Genomic DNA, 16,399 nt, shown 5'->3' on the forward strand with positions numbered 1-16,399 from the left:
CGGGAACCAATCACAGACTGGCTTATCCACCTTGCTCGCTATTGGCGGGTATAACACGATGACGATAGAGAAGCGACGGCAAGCAGCTTTCAAACTCTATCTGATCTACCCGTCTCTCGCACGACCGTCACTCCAAAATAACAATGCACAATCACAGTGACGCCGATTGTGTTAAGCATTTACCTTATCTGAGAGAAATGTAGCAGAGCGTTGACTCCGACAGTCACTTCATAGGAAGATTACAAACGGCGATTGATGACACACGACGATTCTCTGCTGTTATTTTGGTGGTTTGCTTCACGATGTGAGTACAGGACTCTTTTACTTCAATGCCCATTGATGGTAGACAATATTTTTATTATTTGCTCTATATGTTTCGTCTCCCTGCTTCTTGAATCTCGCGGCGCCTGAGCTGACTGGAAATCTTTTTGGTTGTCATGACAATGAGGTAGTTTAGGGCGGCTATATTCCGCGTTCATTTACACTGAACCAGAACAGTATCAGAGTCGCCTTTCAACCTCTCGACGATGCTGAATGACTTCTTTAGTTAGCAAACAAATTGCTCGAGTGGGTGTAAATACCGATCACTTTCATGTTTTTTTGCACAACCTGCAAAAATCGCTCGATGCTGATTGAGACACGGTAAACCTGTCTGGAGTTTTCGGATCGCTCTACAAAGTACGTCACCCGGATCGTTGATCTGATTGGTTGAAGGACTATCCAATTGCGTGACTAATGCTCGTTGATCACGCCTCTTGTGCAGTAGGAAATACATAGCAAACTCCCCAGACCAATGTTCAATTTTAAATTGAGCTTGGTCTGGTGATAGCCAGACTATGATAACATGATATTTTTAGTGATATTTGTAAATTGTCTTTCTAAATGTTTCGTTAGCATGTTGTTAATGTACTGTTAAATGTGGGTAAAGTTACCATCGTTTCTATTCACGGAGATCAAAGTCATGTCGTTATTTTCATTATTAAACACTTGTAGTCTGTATAATTCATAAACACAAAATTATTCTTTATAAATCTCTCCAACAGTGTGTAATGTTAGCTCTAGCTCCATTAGCCACAGCCTAGCTACTATCAAACTCATTCAGAATCAAATGTAAACATCCAAATAAATACTATACTTACACAATCGGGTATGCTGCATGACGGACACTTTGTAAAGATCTATTTTGAGGGTTATATTAGCTTTGTGAACTTTGTTTATGCAATGTATTATAGAGTCGCGAGCTTGGGGACGGGGAGCGCGAGCATTTAAAAGGGAAGCACGCTGAATCGGTGCATATTTAATGATGCCCCAAAATAGGCAGTTAAAAAAATTTATTTAAAAAAATCTATGGGGTATTTTGAGCTGAAATTTCACAGACACATTCAGGGGACACCTTAGACTTATATTACATCTTGTGAAAAAGCATTCTAGGGCACCTTTAAAGTCAACATGTAAAAAACCTATTTAATATTTCTAGACCCGATTTATATTTGTGTCTTTAACTACTGTGTACTAACATTTAAATTAATCATTTAATGCAATGTACTTATTGTGTACATACATGTTTTTACACTGTACTTACATGTAAGTACTTGCATGCAATTGCATTTGTAATTAATATATGCAATTATACAAATTGTTTAGGCTATTAAGGAAATGTAATTTTGCCAAAGAAGAACTGTTATTTTAAATAAATGTTCATTTAAAAGTAGCCTACTCCTGTGTAATGTGTTACAATAACATCACACTTAACACTGAGAATTTGAATAACTGTAATCTGAGAATCGAGTTCAGGTCGGGTACGGATATCTAAATCAGAGAAAATCATAGGTTCAGGTGGGTGGCGGGTGGATGATTTATTTTTTAACAGTGAATTCACAGTGAATTAGAGCTTATCCGCACATCTCTACTGTTGACCCTTCATTTACTCCTTAACTTACTCTTAAACCTAACTATACTACAAAATCTGTCCATAACCTTAACCATATCCCACCTCAGCTGCAGCAAGCTGCACAGGGATCCTTTGTCCCTCTGGCTATGCCTTGGTCAATCATCATCCTAGTTCCGGCATGGAATTCAGGGCCTCCAGCTGTTCCTCAGCCCTCCACCCCTTCAGCTCCATGAGCTCCTCCTTCTCTCCAGCTCCACCTTGATCCTCACTCCCTCCAACATCTGCCGAGCCCCCATCTTCACCTTGGTAACCGCGAGCCAGCGGCTCCACCTTGGGCTTCCAAGCCATCGATATTGCCCTGGTCCATCGTCCTCTCAGCTCCGCATGGCTCTCCACATCTTCTGACTGCCTCCGTCTGTCGGTTCCCAGGTTCCGCTGGGACCGTTAATCAATGGTCCACCCTGGCTCCTCCCACCATCAGATCTGCTGTGGTGTTTCCCCAGGTCCCTGTCTGTCAACAGCTCCTCGGCCACCTCCTAAACCCTCTCTTGCCCTCCACCGTTGGACTTTAAGTTACAGTGTGAGGACACCCCTTATGGTAGAGAGGAGTAATGTCACATTTATTTTCTGTCATGTGGACCCTTTTGACATTCTGTTCTGTTTCCTTTAGTTCCTGTTTCCCTGCTCTGTTTGGTTTCGGTTTCCTTGGTTATTTCCTTGTTTGTTTCTATAGTTACATATTAGTCCCACCTGTTTCCTGTCTCGTTATTTTCGGAATATATATTCTCACTGTGTTGTTCTATTCCTTGCCGGTTATCATTTTAGTTTATATGAGGTTAGCGTGTATATTCTCCTGAATGTTTGTGTTGTATCAAAGACTATTTCCATTAATTATCTGAGTCGTGCGTGTTGGATTGCCACCACAGCATGACACAGAAAGCCCATTATCCTTTGCGATTGACCTTTGGTGGCTGTATTTTAAATGTTTTGTTCATAGGAAACCCTATATGATGTAATCAGAGTGCACAAAACGAGTCAGCTTTTGTAGTAAAAGTTATATCGCTCTCTGTAACATAATCCAATACAGATCAAGGAGTATCATATTCCAAGGGGAGCTATGTGCTCACGTTCCACTGATGCTTTGCTGATAGATTAGGTAAAACCAAGAAGACATTGTATAGACAAAAAGCATGCAAATATTGATGCCTTCACAACTTGAAATCTGTACAAAGACAGCATAGGTGGATGTCATGTATGACTTCCAGTATATATGGGATGGTAGGTGACGATTGTAGATGAACTCCTCCTTGTTGCACTTAACATTGTTACTCAGAGCAGGGCGGGTTGGCACTGTCAGTCAAGGGGGCAGGGTGCCAGAAGGTACAGCAGTGGGTGTGTGATTTCCCAAACGCTGCTCCCACACGTTGAAGAACAAATTTAATTCTTAAAGAAAATGGTTGTGTTCCTGCTGTAGTCGCCATCAATGCTTCACTCAGAACAGTGGTGAAAATGCTCATGTTAATTAGAGAAGGAGGAATTCTCATTCACACAGCAGTGCAGAGTGAGTAACTTTTGACGAGAGGAATGTGGGAGGATAAGTTGTTTAAATTATGTCTTTAAACTTTACCAAATCACTGTATCAGTGACAATTGTTGTTTTTATAAACTTAAGCACTGTTTTTTTATTTCTGTATTGTTGTTGAGGAATAATTTAGTGTGCTGCATTGTAAAGTTTAGAATAGATGCTCTGTATGACGTGATGTTAGAAGTGTGGATATTTGCTAATTTATTGGCTGAAGTGAACTGCTTGCCAAGCGCTTGTTCTCTGATTCATGTTGCTCATGTTTTTACCCACCTGTTGTCAGGGCAACCTTTTATAGCCTATTAATTTGTTGATTTTCTCTTTCTCATGTATCCCTCAGCTTTGTTTTCATTATTAATTTTGTCTTAATCTTAACTAATTATAATATGGTCTGCCTAAGGTCCATTTACAGTACAAGTAATACATTTTTTGAATACTTTATTTTATATTTTTTTTAAATATTAAATACTGCTTCCAATATTTGCTTTTTCAGACTAATATATTGAATTTAAAATGTGTTCTTTCAAGGATATGGTCACTGATACATTATGCATGCTTCATTATGGTGTTGTTGTGTGGATCTGTTGTGTAGGTCATCTCAGACCTGGAGTCATGGAATGAGGAGCTGTCTCAGCAGATGAATGAGTTTGACACTGAGGATCTGACGCTAGCTGAGCAGAGACTGCAGCATCACGCTGATAAAGCTCTTACTATGAACAACCTCACATTCCATGTCATACACCAGGGACAGGAACTCTTACAGTACGTCACAGAAGTCCAGGCCTCAGGTGAGCTGTCATATAAAACTATAGTAGTATGTAAATAATGCTAAAAATGTATCCAAAATACAGTAAAACAATAATATTGTCAAATGTTATTACAATTTAAAATAACTGGTTTTTATCTGAATATATTTTAAAATGTAATTTATCCCTCCTGTGGCAAAGCTGAATTTTCATCATCATTACTCCAGTCTTCAGTGTCACAGGATCCTTCAGAAATCATCTAATATGCTGATTTAGTACTCAATTATTAATAATGATTCTTAATTTTATCAATTTTGAAAACTTTTTTTTTCTGTTTGATATTTTTGTGGAAAATGTGATACTTTTTTCCATTTTTTTTTTTTTTTTTTTTTTTAATGAATAGAAAGTTCAAAAGAACAGCAATTATTTGAAATTTAAATGACTGAATGGCACTGAAGACTGGAGTAATGACTGCTGAAAATTTTGCGTTGCCATCACAGGAATAAATTACATAAATTATACTCAAATAGAAAACAATTCTTTTAAATTGTAATAATATTTTACAATATTACTGTTTTTCTGTATTTTATGATCAAATAAATACAACATTGGTGAGCATAAGAGGTTTTTCTCAAAAACATTAAAAAATCATAATTATTCCACACTTTTGAGCATTAGTATGTGCATTTGATGTCTTTCCATGAGCCGTCTTTGTGTCTTTGTATAATGGTTTTGAAAGCGAACCTTTGCGGTCACTGGATCACGTGAGGCATCAGAGATGTGTGTGTGTTAGTGTGTCAGTCCAGAGCAGGCTTAAGGGGGAGGAGAGGACGCAGCTAAACGCTAAACTCTAAAGCCAAACACAGCAGGTCCAACCAGACACCCAGCAACCCTCCCTCCCTTCCTCCCACCCGGCCCTGTAATCCTATAGACTCACACTGCCTAGCAAAATCACTGGTCAAACACACACACACACAAGATTTGACATCTGACAGCACACACAGATACCAGAGATCAAAACGAATCCTCATTTTACTAGCATCGTTTTGTGGAGGCACATATACAAACGCAAAGCTGGAGTACTCTCAGAGTTTCAGCCCATTGCAACTCTGGGCTACGGGTGTAAAATGTGAGTATGTCTGTGTGTGTGATAACGTGTGTGCTAAGAATGCTAAGACCCAGATATCTGCGCTTCTGTATGCTGATTATGTTTTATCTGTTATTATTTTCAGTGTTGATTTAGCTTATTTTTCCATGTATTTTGATTTAATACTAAAGACAGTATGAAATCAAAATTTACCCTATTTACTTCCTGCATATTTTAGGTCATATTGTGTGTGATTCATCAGTGCGCATTATTCTAAAGAAAAAAACAGAATGTAAAAACTTTGTAACTTTGTAAGTTGAAACTAATAATATCATAGTAATAATAATATTATCATCACTAACAATATCTGCAATCTAATCAAATCCTTATATATAAAATCAAATATTCCGGCTGACATTTCGCAAAATGTCACATTACAGAAGTTAAACGCATTGCAAATGTCGTTTGATGCCTTTAAAGCTGAAATGTGTCATTCCTGAATCTACCCCCCTTAATACCCCAACACAACCCAAATCCAAATTTACAGTCCCACCCCAAAATCTCATCATTGGTTGCATTAATGTCTCTGTGCCTGGCTTGCCGGGATGCTGACCAATTTTGATGGCACCAAAGAGCTAAAGCACTACTTAATTGTATAGTTGTCCTTGCATATTTTAGTTCACCCAAAAATGCCAATGTCATTCCAACCCTGTATGGGAACATAAAATAAGATATTTTGAGAAATGTATTAGTGTTACAATGGAAGTCAGTAACCAGAACTGTTTGGTTTCAAACATTCTTCAAAATATCTTCTTTTGTGTTATGCAGAAGAAGAAAGTCATAAATGTTTGAAACATCATGACGGTGAATAAACGATGCAAGAAGTTTCATTTTTAGGTGAACTATCTCTTTAAACTGGGATTAGACAAAGAACAATTAGGGTAATAATTCACCTGATTCCTTGTGAAATTCCCATAATTTAATTAGAGTTTCAAATATGTGTGATCCTCCACCTCTCTCCTGTTTATTGTGGCCTGTCTAATGCCTGTGTTCTTTAATCTGGTCTTTGTCTCGTCCAATTGATGTCTTGGCCAAAAATTACCGGCACACTCAGGCTTGATAAAATCCTCATACTAAAGTCTTCTGACGGATTACCAACATATCCTGCTTTGCATGTGGTGCTATTTCTTTTTTATCCAGTTGATATTTCCTTTCCTTGATCTGTGAAAGATCCCAGAATTAAACTCAGGAAACCTGTTTAAAACATGTTCATGTGATACCATGTCATGTCATTAAATGAAATACATTTTTATATTATGAATATTTTGTAATATTTTTCAGTTTTTTATTGTCATGATTCTCATTAGATCTTCTTTACAGTAATGCATTATTGAAAATCATCCTGTCTGGACAATATATGGTCACACTTTAGATTGCGGTCTAATTCTCACTATTAACTAACTATTAATTATGACTTTTGCCTCAATAAACTCCTAATTACTGCTTATTAATAGTCAGTAAGGTAGCTATTAAGTTAGGTATGGGGTAGGATTATGGGATGTAGAATATGGTCATGCAGAATAAGGCATTAATATGTGCTTTATAAGTACTAATAAACAGCCACTATCCTATTAATAAGCATGCTAAATGTTACAATCACACCTTCCTGGACTCCAATTCCCAGCATCCTCCTGTTCTCCACACCTGTCTTCACTTCCATCATCAGTCTTCCCACCATCTCCCCGGATTCCCAGAACCTGTTTGTCCTCGTCAGCACTCCCTTTAAGTTGGACTCACTCCCTGCACTCCTTGTCGGTTATATTGTTTGATACATGTGTGTTATGCTGCTTGTCTGTTCCTTGATGACATTAAAACCCTTATTGTTGTGGATTCCCGTACTCACCTCGTCTCTACAACACAGCACGCTAACACTAATAAGCAACTAGTTAATAGTGAGAATTGGACCCTAAACTAAAGTGTTACCCAATATATGTATATATCAGCGTTATGTTAGTATCATTGATAATCTATTATTGTTTATGTTGATTTTGAATTTAGATGAGATAGATAGAGAAATGGATAGACAGACAGACAGACAGACGGATATTGTATGTCCTTTAAATGTTTGATATATTTTTTTATTGTATGAAATATGACCTAAATGTTTTTACATATACATCACATAAATACGTCACATAACTAAACAACTAAATCCATTTTGACAAAAGCTCAATTTATTTGTGTCATGGGAGATTATTTACACCCTTGTTTTCTTTCAATTATGATTATTTATGCTGTCTTTTTATGTCAAGGTGTGGAGTTGTTGTGCGACCGCGATGTTGACATGGCGACGCGGGTGCAGGATCTGTTAGATTTCCTGCATGAGAAACAGCAGGAGCTGGACGCAGCCGCAGAGCAGCACAGACGACACCTGGAGCAATGCGTGCAGCTCCGCCACTTACAGGCCGAGGTCAAACAGGTAACGTCTTTCTGACTGACTGTCTGTCTCTATGTTCACCCACCCACCAACTGAAGAACTCACTTGGGCACATACATGCATGCTCATGTAAGCATGGATTTAAATTTCAGATCATGATACAGCTTTGTAAGCAGAGAACAAAACAACCACTGTGTGATATGTTCCTTCTAACGCTCCGCCAAATTTAATGTGCCATGATTAATTATGCAATAGAGATTTTATTTTAGAGGTGGGAATTTCCTCTGTCTGTACCTGAGCAGTGACTCATGGGCTATGAATGTAGGCTATACTGAGGCTGAAAATCAGACATTACCATGCACACTAATACTTCTGACGCCTTGTTACATATCTTAGGTTTATTGCCTCACTATGTAGGTTTTGTTTTTTTGTGATGTTACTATGATAGTTTGTGTCTCCTTCCAGTAAACAATGATAATTAAGCTGTTTTGTTTTGTTTTTTGATGAATTATAATTTTTTTGATGAATGAAATATTTTAATATACTTTTCAATAAATTCAATAAATACACTGTCATTAAAATTTGTTCGTTTAAAACTACAGATTTATTTTTAATATTCTAAAAGATTCTTAGACTGCTTACATAACATCACGTAATATTTCAATATGGCTTCACAGTAACAATGAATGTAATTTTATATGATATAAAATATATATCAATAGATATATAATGTCAGATTTTTATTTTATAGATATATAATGTCAGATTTTTGTTATCTTGTCAATTATTGTGCCTTTAGCCCCCAAAATATGTGCACTTTTTTACCTCAAATACAATATTTTTTATATATATTCCTCAGTTATTAAAAAAAATACTATGAACAAAACTAAAAATTATTAAAGCTGCAAGCAGCATTTATGGGGCCAAGCACAAAAAGACACAACAAGCCAGCCAACATGGCTGTGAGCATCAGACCAACAGGCATCAGTGAGCAATTAAAGACCAATTAACCTGTTAGCCAGCACCCCCGCTTTTGGAAAATCCCAAAAAATGACATACCCAAACTAAAACAGATACAGTTCATGAACCCTTTGCACTAAAAGCATAAGTAAGGTCTCATTTGAAAGCAGACACTTTGCAGTTTATGGTAAACTCATAATTAATTATTGTCACAATGAAGAAAATAGTTAAAAATAGCTTCGAAATTTTGAAAAGTTATTAGAAATTTATTTTTATGAAATGTATTTATGAAAATAAAAGTGAAGTTGGCCTTGTGGCAATCTAGAAATGCACTGCAGCTAAAGCCACATGTCTGACCATGTTATATTTCAAATCTGAAGATGGTAGGTTTAAAACTCTGAGTTTTATTACATGTTTTTCAAGACCATGTCATGAGACTTTATTTAGAAAGGACTCTAAAATGTTAACTGATGTTTATTGTCATCTATTCAAGTGTATTGTCTACATTGTGTTTGTGGTGCTAACTGCCCCATTCAGTTTCAGTCTCCCCTGAACACATTCACACCTCTCCAGCCTGCTTAAGGCTCTAATTATTCTTTTCTTTTGTCTCTATTATAATTACTGATGTTCTATTCAAGATGATTTAATCCCTCATTTCATTCACCAAACTTCTCACTTCACCTTCTTTCAAACTGTATCTAATGCCCTTCTTGGGAAAAAAAAGAGAGAAAAAAGTGAGCTTTACGATTCAAAATTATTTATTTGCATTAGCTCAGAACAGGTGCATCTCTGGGCTCGTTAGCATGTTAGCTTAGCACACCAACAAAACACGACAATTTATAAGATTAAAGCCACATTTTTTCTCCAAACTTACTAGTCGATTGTTTTAAATAACCTTCTTTGATGTGATGTGGCTTTGGATCAAAAATCAGACAGAAAATATATCATTGTATGCTATTCTGCACACTATTCTCGATTAGCATTGCATTATAAATATAATCTACTATTATGAATACCTGACATGGCGTGAAGAACACAGATAAACCACATATCGTCACAATCGTGTATTTATTACTTTCAAAAGTGACGTTCTGTATGTTTATATCAATGATTATAGCGATGTCTGGTAGCCTCTGTTAGTTCCGTGTATGTCACATGATTGCCTCTTGTTCATCATGTGTTATTTGTGGACTAAGTGTGCACAGAGCGCCCTCCGGCTGCAGGTATGAGTTGAAAACACAGTAGATCTGTGTATACAGCGTTCATTTGACGACAACAGCGCGTTTTGGGTAAAAATTGAATAAATATTACTCCTCTGTATAGAAAATTGACATAAACGTTTGACAGTCCATCAATATTTCTCCAAATGTGCATGCTTTTAAGCTAAAAGCCCAGATGGATGTTATTTTATGGAGTTTTTTCATGATGATCGTACAGAGTTTTTTTTCTCAATGGCTGAAGCTGATGCTCATATTTCAATGAAAAGGTAATGACTCCGTTTCTCATATTCATAACTCCCGACGCATATTAACAAATAACGGTCACTATACGATGTTGAGAGTAAAATAAAGATTAAAAATTGAAGCTCGAGTCTTAGATCTTTTTAATGATGTATAGTTTGTCAAGGTAATTACATTAAATCTAACAGTAAATTTGAGCTAATTTAAACAAAGAAGCTTCAGTGCGTCGGCGTGCCAGTACAGGTTAACAGGATCATTTTTGTCAGCAAAAGAGTTGACAAAAATTACAAATACAGTCAATAATAAAGATTTGTGGGTTTATCACTTTCGACCAATAGGTGGCGCTGTGACCATATTAATGCGTTTTGGTCAGAGTGAGTTGACAATGACAATCGCAAAGTTTGGTGTCAATATGTCAAAGCATTGCAGAGATACAGGCTCAACAGTCATTTTGGCATCAAGCCTCTAATTCGTTGCTGCGGTATACGAAAACGGTTTTGTCTATCAACACAAAATCCATAGCCTTTTGCCGGCATGGGTACGGAGATGATACGATTCGATTTTGGTGAAAATTGGACCAACGGTCTAGGACAGTGGGCCGGATTCGTGTGGACGAAACGCCTATCCGATACAAAATTTGTGCGTATTCATAAAAACGCGTCTCCGTGTGGACGGAGCCTTAGACTTCACGGGCGGAAGAATAATAATAAGAACACTAACACTACACACCTTCGGTGCTTGGCCCCTAATTAGACCTTTGTCTCATAATATATTTGGTAATTTTAACAATTCTTATTTGCTACATATTTTAAACATTTTTAAAAACATTAAATATTGATCATCCGAGCACAGAATCAACTTGTTGCTGCCTGAGATTGTGTCTAGGATCAGTCGAATTTTCTGGTCCACAGTGATTTGCAGATGTTCAGAAAAGTGCAGCAATGAGTTTTTGCTACGTCTAGTGGATTAGAGGAAAATAAAATAAAATGCCCCTTACCCCAGTGTGTCTTTTGCCCCTATTGTGCCCTATATCTGCTGAGGTTAAAGTTTGAAGGATTCATTCAAGTTAAATACAACTGTTTTATAAAACCATAATTTAATTTAAAATGTATTTAATTTAATTTAATTTAATTTAATTTAATTTAATTTAATTTAATTTAATTTAATTTAATTTAATTTAATTTAATTTAGCAACACTTTATAATATCTTTAATTATTTTCATTAACAATCATTATTTCATTACATTATAATATATAATTAGTTTATCTTCAAATTGCCAGGAGCTTGATTTTTATATTTACGTACATTATGTATTAGTATTTGAACTACTAACAACTACTGATACTTTAAGCATTATATAATGTTTGTTAACAACTTGTTAATGCTGCCATTTTAATATTGAGTGAAGTACAGTTGGTCAGTTTTGAGTGGCGGCTCTAACTACATACAGGGGCTGATGGGAAAGAGGGCAGTTTTACAGTGCTGGGCACGCTTAAAATGAGAAGGGAAAACTAGGCCAAGAGGAGCAGCTGGTAATCTCATTTCATCCTTTCATTTATTTATTTTATTATTTTTATATTTATTTTTGTCTGGACTACTCTAGAGGAAAGGAATGATTAGAGATGTCGAGGAGCCGGGATGCCCGTGTGGTTTAAGGCCTGACACGGCCACAGAGTATTTGAGTGGGTGTGTGGTGGTTAGTAGACATGTAATCATGTTTTTTGGCTTTACAGGGAAAATATGTGTGTGTGTGTGTGTGTGTGTGTGTGTGTGTGTGTGTGTGTGTGTGTGTGTGTGTGTGTGTGTGTGTGTGTGTGTGTGTGTGTGTGTGTGTGTGTGTGTGTGTGTGTGTGTGTGTGTGTGTGTGTGTGTGTGTGTGTGTGTGTGTGTGCGCGTGCCTGTGTGGCAGATTTCAGTGTGTTTATTTACTTTTATGCAAGAAGTATAATTGCTTTATCTGTCACTGTCGGTGTACCAGCACTAAAGCAGGTGTGTAATGTGTGAGTCAATGTGTCAGGAATCACCATGGAATTTAGGCCTAAAGATGGAGTCAGAGAACATGTCTGTCAGTATGAAATATGCTCACTTTCTCCACTGATGCAACCCACCTGTTTACAGCACACCAGAAGTTGTCTCTGCTCATTTCAGAAAACAGCACTTTTTGATTTACTGAAAAAGGCAGTATTGTACACTTTGTACTGTTTTTCCATCTTCAGTCCATGTTAGTCAAGGTTTCTCGCACGAAACCAAGAATTTAGTTCATCCTCTCTTTGACCTTTAAAATGAAACAAGCTGTTCTTTTTACAGTGACTTTAAGATTTCTATATGTAATTGACCTCTATTTTGTTTGGCTAACCTTTTTACAAATAAAATGAGTATCACTGACCTGAACTCATGTACTGAATAGGCATTGATAATGTGTAGACTTCAAAATTTCTTTCAGCTACCAAGTGTAGTACACTCAGCCCATTTAACATAGTTTACCATGTTTCAAATCCATTCAACATAATCCTGAAGTCTGCAGATTCTGCCTGGGCCTGGTCAACTGTTAAAGGGGACCTATTGTGCCCTTTTTCAAAGTCTTGATTTTATTTTTGTGCTATACTGGAATAAGTTTTCATGCTTGAATGTTTAAAAAGCACAGTATCTTTCACATATTTTACATAATCGCAGCCCCTCTATTTTCAGTCTGTCAGTAACGCTCTTCACGTTCCTGTCTCTATGAAGCCCCTCCTTCCAAAAAGTGCAGTAGGCTTTGATTGACAAAAAAACTTTTTTGACTATGGAAAATCCTGAAAATCCTGTTTTCCATGGCATGCCCCCTTTAAATCCTTCCGTTATGTGTATTTCAGGTCCTGGGTTGGATCCGTAATGGGGAGTCGATGCTCAATGCGGGTCTCATCACAGCCAGTTCCCTACAGGAGGCAGAACAGTTACAGCGGGAACATGAGCAATTTCAGCATGCTATTGAGGTACCAAAAAGCTTTTATAAACAACACACATTTACTTAGCTATGGAAATGTGGATGTACACAAAGACATACTGTTTTTTTTTTTTATTATTATTATTATTTTGTTTTGTTTTCATTTTGTTTCATTTCGTTTTGTTTTTTGTTTTGTTTTGTTTTGTTTTGTTTTGTTTTTGTTTTTTGTTTTGTTTTGTTTTTTGTTTTCTTTTTTATTTTGCTTTGTTTTTTGTTTGTTTTGTTTTTTTGCTTTTTGTCTTTTTGTTTTGTTTTGTTTGTCTTATTTTGCTGTCACTTATGGTAGTCAGAGTGTCTTGCATCAAAAATAATTGTCATTTTCTATAAATATTAGTCAGTTTTGCTTTCTCTTCTTGTTTTCACTTTCTGTTTCATTTTCCTTCTCTTCTTTCTTTGCAGAAAACCCATCAGAGTGCACTGCAGGTGCAGCAGAAGGCAGAGGCTCTGCTACAGGCCAATCACTACGACATGGACATGATCCGTGACTGCGCAGAGAAGGTGGCGTCTCACTGGCAGCAGCTCATGCTAAAGATGGAAGACCGCCTCAAACTGGTCAATGCCTCAGTGGCTTTCTACAAGACATCAGAGCAGGTCAGTGAGCTTGACTTTATAGTGATGCTGTGATGGTTTGACCTCAGTCTCTTATTTCTTTTAGCGCATATCTGTCTATATATGTTAAATATGTTTAACATTTTGTTTATTTTAATGTTTTTTTTCTAACTTAGCTCTATATTATGGACATTATTTTTAAACCATATTAGAATTTAGCCAAATCCTACTTGTAGTGAAGTAATGTAAAGGTATGTAAATTACATTAAAAACATTAAATTACAAATTACTTTCATAATTATGAGATAAAAAGCTAATATTAAGACATAGCATGTTTTAATTATGAAGTGTTTAATTTGATTTTATTAGTTGAGATTCACAATTTAACAACTATGACATAAATCAAAATTATGTGATTATTATAAGATAACAAGTCAAAATTATGACAAAGCCTTGAAAGTATAAGCTGAAATTAGCTAATCATAATTATGACTTAGTAACGTATAATTTTGACTTTTTATCTCATGATTTTTACTTGTGTCATAATCATTGTTTGCCAATTTATAATTTTTTTTTCTTATGTGGTGGAAATGTAATTTTGCATTTAAATTTCCAAATACTAATACTGTTTATTTTTGCTTATATTTATATGTTTTCCTACATGTGTGTGTTCTGCAGGTGTGTAGTGTGCTGGAAAGTTTAGAGCAGGAATATAAACGAGAGGAAGACTGGTGTGGAGGGACTGATAAACTGGGACCAAACTCGGAGTCTGATCATGTGACTCCCATGATAAGTAAACACCTGGAGCAGAAAGAGGCCTTCCTCAAGGTACTGAGTGTATACACACATGCACTCAGATTCTCTAGTAGCATTCTGTTCATTCTGACATTAAAAATTTGGTGCAAATTTACTGACTCTTTTTTTCTCTCTCTGAAGGCATGCACACTAGCCAGACGCAATGCTGATGTTTTCCTCAAGTACTTGCACAGAAACAGTGTGAATATGCCAGGAATGCTTGCACATGTCAAAGCCCCTGAACAACAAGTGAAGAGTAAGACTACATCCTTATTTTAAATGCCCTTTTATGATTAATTAAAAAGGCCAAAGTTTAAGTTCAAGACTGAAGTTCACCATTATTTGCTTTTTGATTAGCATGTTGTATTGTTATAAATCCAGGGTTCAGGTAGAGTATGTTCTGTGGTTCTGATTCTGTCTTTGTGTCCTACAGACATCCTAAATGAGCTGCTGCAGCGGGAGAACCGGGTTCTGCACTTCTGGACCATGAGGAAGAGGAGGCTTGACCAGTGTCAGCAGTATGTGGTGTTTGAACGCAGCGCCAAACAGGTCAGTACCAGCCCAATCAAAAAGAGCCTCCCTTTTGGCTCAGCATATAATCTGGTCAAAATTGCGGTTTGTTTTGGTCAAGCGCTACAACAACCAAAAACTTAGAAAGGGATGGTTTTTGAGGAGGTGCATCTAATGCCGGGTTCAGACTACACAATATTTATGTGTTACGATAGTCACTGTTTCAGATTATTTAATTTTCACTCCTAAATTCTTGTGTCATAGACAAGAAACATGTCAGACTTCATGTTGTTTCCCCACCAATCATAATTTGCCATCTTTAACAATGTGCGGGATGTCATCAAGAAGGCAGAAATAGCGACTGACTTCCAGAAACAAGAGCATAAACAAACAATGTCTTGTCATCAGAAAAGCCCAAAAAAAGAAAGAAAACCTGACAGTGGACACATTCCTGGATTACACAAACAGTATGGGCTGTCAATCATCCAAGACAATTTCCACAATCCTTTCCTGCATTGCATAATAGTACCAATACCATTGTCTCTCTTTCGTTTCACAATTTCTGAGTGTGTACGGAAGAGCTTTTGTGCTCCTATTGGTCAGATTCACAGATATGACAGAACCCGCCGTGGAGGGTTTATTTTTGTATGCTATTCTTTCTGTCACTACTTCCTGAATTGTTACAGATGCAACATTGGTTGTCATCCACTATCACACACTATACAAGATAAAACTTAATAATAAAACATTTACAAATCACCACGACACTCTATGTCATACAGATTGTCCCAAAATCTGATATCTGATAATCAGACTGATATTGTGTAGTCTGAACCCAACATGAGACTGAAGCTACCACTCTGAGTTGAAACGTTCTCTTGCTTGTACAGACAAAACAAAAATAAAGTGAAAAATTTCATTTCTGTATAAGTATTGCTTTACAGAAAATAAGATATTTTATTTAGTAGTAGGCCTCCTTCAGTCGTTGACATCTTTAGAACAGCGCCGACTATGGCTGACGAGGCCAATGCGGGAGAGACAGACTCTGCCACAGCAGATGCATGTATGTCTGGCTTTGGTGGTGTCATCGAGAGAGTGACCTTTATGTCTAGCTCCATCTCTTTTCCTCCATTAAGGTTTGGATGTGCTCTTCCCTGAGTCTAAGTTCTGAAGAACACTACACCACCTGTTGTTTAGAGCTGCAATGCAATATATATATATATATATATATAAAATTTATTTATTATTATTATTATTTAAAAGTCAAAATGATGACTTTATCTCAATTATCAATTTCTGTCTCATAATTTTGAAATTGAATTATGATTTTTTATGTCGTTACTTAAACTTATGTCAATTATGTCCATGTCATATTTTATATTATATTTTGTTGTTATTA

General features: G+C 36.5%; 1 protein-coding gene across 4 annotated transcripts in view; it reads left to right on the top strand.

Annotated features, from left to right (window-relative positions):
* triob (trio Rho guanine nucleotide exchange factor b) overlaps window positions 1–16,399 on the top strand; it is a 188,572-nt gene that overhangs the window by 109,795 nt on the left and 62,378 nt on the right. For all 4 annotated transcript variants that reach the window (XR_007179212.1, XM_048153955.1, XM_048153954.1 and 1 more), the window contains exons 15-21: window positions 4,065–4,260; window positions 7,618–7,784; window positions 13,016–13,135; window positions 13,546–13,737; window positions 14,374–14,523; window positions 14,632–14,746; window positions 14,924–15,039. Coding sequence is in view for 3 of the 4 variants with exons in the window: in XM_048153955.1 (XP_048009912.1) it covers window positions 4,065–4,260; window positions 7,618–7,784; window positions 13,016–13,135; window positions 13,546–13,737; window positions 14,374–14,523; window positions 14,632–14,746; window positions 14,924–15,039 (1,056 nt within the window). In the remaining variant the exon portion in view is untranslated. The remainder of the gene's footprint in view (window positions 1–4,064; window positions 4,261–7,617; window positions 7,785–13,015; window positions 13,136–13,545; window positions 13,738–14,373; window positions 14,524–14,631; window positions 14,747–14,923; window positions 15,040–16,399) is intronic.

This window comes from Megalobrama amblycephala, linkage group LG13, assembly GCF_018812025.1.
Source record: "Megalobrama amblycephala isolate DHTTF-2021 linkage group LG13, ASM1881202v1, whole genome shotgun sequence".
In the NCBI taxonomy this organism is placed as follows: domain Eukaryota; kingdom Metazoa; phylum Chordata; class Actinopteri; order Cypriniformes; family Xenocyprididae; genus Megalobrama; species Megalobrama amblycephala.